This window comes from Pecten maximus, chromosome 15, assembly GCF_902652985.1.
Source record: "Pecten maximus chromosome 15, xPecMax1.1, whole genome shotgun sequence".
In the NCBI taxonomy this organism is placed as follows: Eukaryota; Metazoa; Mollusca; class Bivalvia; order Pectinida; family Pectinidae; genus Pecten; species Pecten maximus.
The window spans coordinates 13,243,305-13,250,621 of record NC_047029.1 but is presented as its reverse complement, the minus strand read 5'-3'; the positions used below and the strand labels follow the sequence as shown (position 1 = coordinate 13,250,621).

The window sequence follows — 7,317 nt, the reverse complement described above, 5'->3', positions numbered from 1 at the left end:
AATACATTCAGGGTAACGTGATGTTTACATGTTGATAGATAAAAGTTTGCCGATGACATTGTATGCAAGGTCGTTTAAACTGGGATGTGATAATGTATAGAGGTATCATCAAAATACCTGTTAGTCTAACGTTTAGTCTTTGCCATGATGCAATTTTCTGATTTATTATAAAATATATTGAAATACGGGTCACATCCAGATTTTGGCATATTCTTCGGCCTGTTTCGCTTTTCTGGGAGCCTCCCTTAGCACCACTGAAGAGTCCTAGAAGGATATACAGTTGTATGGAGCAGTTAAATTCAGTTTGTAACTGTATGTTATTCTCTGCTTGTTTCTGCAAGGTGCTAATACCATTGTGTCTTATGTACAATCCCTTGAGATTGCAGGTGGTAGAAACTGCTGGTGAAATCGTTAAAATGCTTGAATTTTTTATCGATAATACCTCTGCTTAGTTTAACGGGTATATCTTCCAAACGAAGGAAGATATCATACCTACGTGAACAAACTATACCCTTCTGTTGGCCGACTTGTTTTTGTTTTCTTATGAGGCTGATAACATTAAAGAGCTTATCAGAACAGGTAACGGACCTTCCATTTCACCTATATTTTGACGATGTGCTATCATTCCACAACCAAATTTTGGACCATGTCGATTGTAGTTCTTGAAATCGATAAAGACTATTCAACATCAACCGAATACCTCGATATCTATTTACAACATAAACATCAGGGACAGCTTCACAAAAAGCTTAATGATTAGTGATGATTTCAATTTCCCGACTGTTAGTTTTCCATTTCTTCATAGTAACGTTCCTGCTTCTTCTACCTAGTGTTTGTATGCCCCAGTTGATTCGATAATCAAAAACTTGTTCCCTTCGTCATAATTTCCGCGATAGATGCCGACTGCCGGCGAAAAAATGAGCAATACAACGTTTCAAGAGATGCAGATTGATGAAAACTCGCATGGGAACATTTTATACTCGACATAAAGACCTCATTTGGAAATATTATATTTCATCATTCGATATGAAGTCAAACGTGTTATATGCTTGTTGATATACCTAGTGGATCCGTTGCCACTAGTATAGATCTCATTTAAAGCGTGTGACTGGATGCTACATTTAGATTTGTATGGCGGGTGTCATCGATGAAGCTGGAGACGCTTGCCTTTCTAGAACGCCTGGTCCTATTCCCAATGTCTGGGTACTGTTTTCCAGGTGCATATCTATATCTTTGTTCGTATTTGCCTTTGTTTTATAGACTTTGTATGTAATAAAGGTTTCGTTAATATTATAGTAATTCGGGTTCTCTGTTGCTATGCGATACTATTGGATGGCGTGCATTACGTATGATTGAAACAGATTATAGTGTTGATAATAAAACGTAACTTGAAATTCATTAACTGCTTCCGCAAGGGTCATAATGGTTAACATTACGGACTGAAAAACTCGTTTTTATTTACAAGTGTTGAACCTATTCGTTACAATTGACTCTAATGAAATTTCTAAAAGTGATTTAGAAACATTGAGTTGACACAATCCTGATTTTCCATTCAGACCTCATTTGGCATTCTCTTCTTGAGAGGTGCTATTATATTGTCTTGAACTCCGGCCATTACCGTAGTTGACAGGAAAATGTCGATATGTAATTTACAAAGCAGCGCATTTACGACTATAATTAAGCATTGAACTGTTTTTGTATGGTATTTATGATCTATTTGAATGCCAGAGCTTTGCAAGCAAACAACATAATGTGCCTTACAAAAACAGTTCAACGCTTATATTTACATTCCTTTTACTTTTTTATTTTCTAAATGCTATAATTCATATCTAAAATTCATAATTCCCGCCTTACCGACAGTAAGTAGATTTTTTGTCAGTCGTTGGAACAGCCGGAACATGGTCGCGTGCTTTTTGGCAAACAAAATAGTACATGGAAAATTAAAATAAAAACTCAATTTTGTTAATCATTTTATTATCAACGAAATGCGCAAATGGCATATTTTTTATAACAAATAATGTAGACAAAATAATTAGTCGTTAAACTTAATTATCCTGGATATTGTAGTTCCGGTTTGTGTTGTATTAATACGCTGATAAGTGTAGCGCGGGATGGATGGCATTTAAACGTACATCAATGCCAGAGCTCTCAAACAGACTATATAGTGACAATGCCAGGCAAATGTAAATTTTACCAGATGGGTTATAATATCTTGTTTATTGATATTGTGTGAACAACGATGGAACATAAATATGATATATGATGCACAATAAATTATTAAAGGTGCATAAATGTATATGAAAATATTTAAGATGAAAGTTCAGTGCAATCTTCACAAAATAGACGAATCATCGAATACACATATTTTGCCGATTGTCATCTATGGCGACATCAGTCTGTATACGTCATTCCCAAACACGTCTCCTTTCTCTTCTCCAGTACATTGTTTGTCGAAGTGGACAACATTGTCCTCGTCATCGTTAGTCACGGGTTGATAATATACGTTTCTACCGAACATTGGGTGTCTGGCCCGGTAGTACATTACAGCTGCAGCCAGGGCCGCCAGTATCAGGATAGCGACTATTCTGTAATGTATTAACATAACCTTAACTAGGTTAGAACGTATCCACTTAATTTCTTAACTAGGTTTAATTTATATCTTAACTAGGTTTAATTTTTTAGATATAAAATCATCTTATTTGTTTATGAAGGTGCATTATCTCTTAACTAGGTTTAAATATTTCTCTGTAATTTAATCTTACAAGGTTAGGAGGTATTCACATCATATCTTAACTAGGTTTACTTTTTTAGATATAGAATTACCTTATTTGGTTTAAGAAGGTGCATTATCTCTTAAATAGGTTTAAATATTTCTCTGTAAATTAACCTTACAAGGTTAGGAGGTATTCAAATCATATCTTAACTAGGTTTAATTGTACCGACTTAACTCTTCTTCTAACTTGGTTAAACAGTACCACGTAAAATGCTCTAAGTAAGATATCAGGGTAATATGTTGAGCTAGGTTAGAACAGTTATTATAATAATATCTAAATAACTAGATTACAACAGTGTATAGTTAACTTTGCTTTGAATTGAGGCGTCATTTTAACCTGTTTAACCTGTTAAAATGAGTAAAGTTCTGAAATGTATCTTCATCATGCACCAGGAATAAATTTAATCATTACTAGCGTACATCTTATATAATACTTAATCGATAATTGTTGATAGGTTTCATTCATATCGGGTATCAAAATATTGCTTTTAATCTGTAAATCATTCTTTTCTTCAGAAAAACCCATAGCCTGAATATATAATTTCCGTTATAAGAATAACAAATATTTTGATGTGAATGGCCTTACAATATGCAGAAAAGGATGACAACGATGACGTCGATGGAGTCTGGTGTGTCCGGTGCGGTGGTCATCGTAACAGCATGATTTGATGACGTCGGAGGCACAGTGATCTCCGTCCCTGAATGACTGACTCCTAAAAGCTCGTCTAAATCCTCAATTTCGTGTTCATCCTTAGGACAGCAATGCTTGCTCCTCAGTTGGAGCCACTGCACAAAGCAATAAAGAATAAACATTTTAGATTTCATAAAAATACTGTAAAAGTCCGTACTTTGACGCACCCAAATCCATTTGAAACAGATATGCGGAATGATGAATTAGTGATTGTCATAAAAACCTCTGTAGATATGCTACAATAAACTTAATCATAATTTCGCGAAATCCTTCTTGTGCGAAAAACTCTAAAATAAGATTACCGCAAAAATATGTACATATACGGTATAAGATAATGTGTTGATTTGTTTACACTGTTTTTTTTTAAACACTGACTTTGATTTTAAAATATTGTAGGCTGATGTTTTCTAAGCATTCCATAACTGATAAACTACTACCTGATATTTTTTTTAATATATTATTTAAAAAAGATACTTTATATTCGTGAACTTACGTAATTATGATTTCCAATGTCTCCTATTACCCTGAAATAACCGTCCTCTACATCTTCTGCACAGTAAAGAATTACAGATGTCGTACTGAAACAAACGGTGTGTCATATGATATTGTAGTACATGTGTTACTATTTATATATATATGATATATACTAACAATGTAAGTATAACAGACATTGGTTTTTCACACGTGTTATCAAATTGATATTTTACATTTACAACCACGTAAACATATTCATTGCACGTTTGTTACTAAGATATGAAAAAAACTTAAACACATAATTGTCTAAAATATATCATGTTCCATTTCAGTACCTTTTAATTCAGTTCATTCCGAATTGTGTACATGTTGTTGTTGATCTCTCATTAAAGTATATAAACAACATATGTTACCTCTTCACGTGTCTTTGTATTAAAGACAACACAAGACAATGGTGTACTGAATAGTAAAGAAACCATAATTTATATTACATTTTGTATTTGTTTAGAGATGATCCAAAAACCAATGAGAGATTTCCATTGTCTCCGTGGCTGAATTGGGCGGTGTCTTGAACACCTATTCCTATAAATTGTGTTCTGTCTTTGTCAGCTTGGCACACCTGTGATACACACACACAAAAAAAGCTTAATTTTGATGTAATAATTTCATCTTAAAATATTACATAGAAATATGTGTCAGTTCGAGAAAGATTGTGGAATACGCAATGTTTTATACCGCAAAACATAAGCTAAACATATTTGCAGCATTATGTTCTATACTATAGTACGGCGGAATAGTTTGAATAAAACAGATTATCAGGTTAATAAATAGTAAGATTGTATCACTCATAGCACAGTTAGATACAGACTCTCATTAGTTAACCCTGCCGTGGCGTCATTGTCTTAGTAACGTGACGTCATTATATTAATCATGTGACTTCATTGAATTAGTGACGTGACGTCACTTTATTCATAGCGTGACGCCATTATATTAATCATGTTGACTTCATTTAATTAGTGACGTAACGCCATTTTATTCATAGCGTGCCGTCATTGTATTAGTGACGTGACGTCACTTTATTCATGGCGTGACGTCATTGTATTTTGGTTACACGTGCTATATGTCATACTCATGGACTTAACAGAGAAATCACACCTTAGGGGATGACAGAAAAAATCTATAACAGGTAGAACGGGAGAATTTATGAATGATGTGAGAATGTAGTATCATCTTATACCACTACAGGACAGACTCTTACAAGCTAATCCTACATATGTGTAAGTAAAATTAATATGCGAGTAGTCGTACAACTTTGTATACATAATTAAATGATTATTCTTTATATATAAAATCTGGTTATCGTCATACATAATGTCGCTATATACAAGGTACACCAGCCTCTGTATTCCATGGCTTAGACCATTTCTTTCAAACTTTATTTCATTTCTCTTCATAAAATTAGATGTACAGAGAAAAACATATTTACAAACAAAGCAAATTTTATGGATCATGAGACATTTTGAAACATAATTTTTATAAATCTACATAAATTTCTTAACTTTTTGACATTTTTTGTGTTCATTATTTCTTAAAATTTAATAATAACATTTGGCGTACCGATACGTTCTGACACGAGCTGTTCTTCTTGCCTTCGTTGAAGCCATAACAAGGGTTGAATGAGTAGAGATTGCTATCGCCCCCAGCCGTCGGGTGATCCAGAAATCTATCAACCAAACGAATTCTACGTTAATAAGCGTTAAATAATGTTCATTTGACATTTATAATTGAATTCTCACTTCCTCGGCATCCTGGTGACCGTAATATCATTTAGTTATGTGACCACCAATGGGACATCTTATCATTGTGCCAACACTACCGTAGATGCGCTGGTCAGGAAAACTAAACTTATCTCAGGATAATAAAATAGTTATATATATATTAAATAGTATAACCCTTCCTCTGCGGTCTCCAATCCGGCCGTCGTTCCTGTGCCATCTGTCCGTATGCATACCGTCCTTGTTATTGCTATTTCTTGAGAGGCACTGGAATGACTTTTTTAAATTTGCATAGGTTCCTCTTGGTCCCTAGATACTCATTCAATTTTGAGTCTGATCAGGAATACAAAATGGCGGACAGGTGGCCATCTTGAATTTTGACATTTGAAGTTTGTTGTCCCTATTTCTCGGGAACTACTAAAAGGATATTTCTCAAAATTCTTATGTATGATGTAGGTCTCCCTCGGTTCTTACTGGTGCCAACTCAATTTTGCGTCTAACCGGGAAATCAAAATGGCCGACATACAGCCATCTTGGGTTTTATCAGTTTTTTTTTTTTTATATATATTTGTTACCGGTTTTTCTAAGAGGAGTTGATCTTAAATCCTTCTTAGGCGGGATGTGATTAACAGTCGAATAGTTGAAAGTTGTGTAAAGTGGATTAGTGCATCACTTGTGCTGTCTTGCCGGAAAAGATTTACCACTTGATCAGACATACAACGAATAATGATGATATATATGTGTGTGATTGAGTTTAGATATATGTGAATACAAGTGTATTATATATGCATGTGTATGGTAGTATTTGTACGACTAAATCATGTACGTCTTGTGATTAATATTGAATCCATTTAATACCATGATCCCTCCTGCCTTCACTCTCCTTCTTTCCGCTTTTCTCATCCAATAATATTGTACATACCATTAATTTATATAGCCATCTTATGATGTATACATACGTGTAATACTATTATAAGGGACGGGCGTTCATAATGATCTTGTAACTTATGCCCAATCTTTTTGCTGTTATTGGCAATAAAATATGTTTAAACCTTAAACCTTAAATCGTTCTTAGATTTCATACGTAATTTCCCCTCCTTCCTTATCAGATGATTAAGAGAAAAAGAAGAGAAAGAGGAAATAAAAAATCAGTCTTATAAATAATGAATAAAGATTATTCAATTGTGGGCGCCAAGATCCTTGTGGGATTTCCTGTTTAAATTTGGTAGCAAGGCCTATTTCTTTCAAACATCTTTACTTAAATATAACGATCGATGTCATTAGTTATTTACTATACATGTCATTTAAATAGATAAATAATCTAAACTCACTTTGGCGTTCCATCTTTCCTAGCGAGTGGCCGGAGGTCGACGTATTTACCAGTTTCATCTTTACAGACACATGGCGATATCTTCTGACACATTACGGGTATATGTGGCCTTTTACATGATGCTAGCAACACTACACAATGAATGATATATATCGAAACAATATATTTCATTATGGCGTCGAATTTAGAGCAAAATTTGAATCGTTAAAACTGTTTATAGAGAGAACGTTATCATTGTTATGCGGTGTTCGATATTTTACCTGTTGCGGTAGTC

The 7,317-nt window shown here is 34.1% G+C and overlaps 1 protein-coding gene across 1 annotated transcript; it reads right to left on the bottom strand.

Annotated features, from left to right (window-relative positions):
• Positions 1–1,963: 1,963 nt before the first annotated feature.
• LOC117343143 lies at positions 1,964–7,317 on the bottom strand. The gene is made up of 6 exons (XM_033905462.1): positions 7,045–7,317; positions 5,556–5,661; positions 4,430–4,557; positions 3,958–4,042; positions 3,360–3,559; positions 1,964–2,585 (listed from the first exon to the last, which is right to left on the bottom strand). Exons 1-6 carry the CDS (start codon positions 7,212–7,214, stop codon positions 2,381–2,383), a joined length of 894 nt encoding a protein of 297 aa, XP_033761353.1. The 5' UTR covers positions 7,215–7,317; the 3' UTR covers positions 1,964–2,380.

What these genes read in the sequence shown, in the direction of transcription:
- LOC117343143 (XM_033905462.1), bottom strand. Translation starts at nt 7,214, where the DNA reads ATGAAATATATTGTTTCGATATATATCATTCATTGTGTAGTGTTGCTA. An exon ending in ACATTGGAAATCATAATTAC is followed by an intron (nt 3,560 to 3,957) that starts GTAAGTTCACGA and finishes TGCTTTGTGCAG; the next exon opens with TGGCTCCAACTGAGGAGCAA. An exon ending in GTCATCCTTTTCTGCATATT is followed by an intron (nt 2,586 to 3,359) that starts GTAAGGCCATTC and finishes AATACATTACAG; the next exon opens with AATAGTCGCTATCCTGATAC.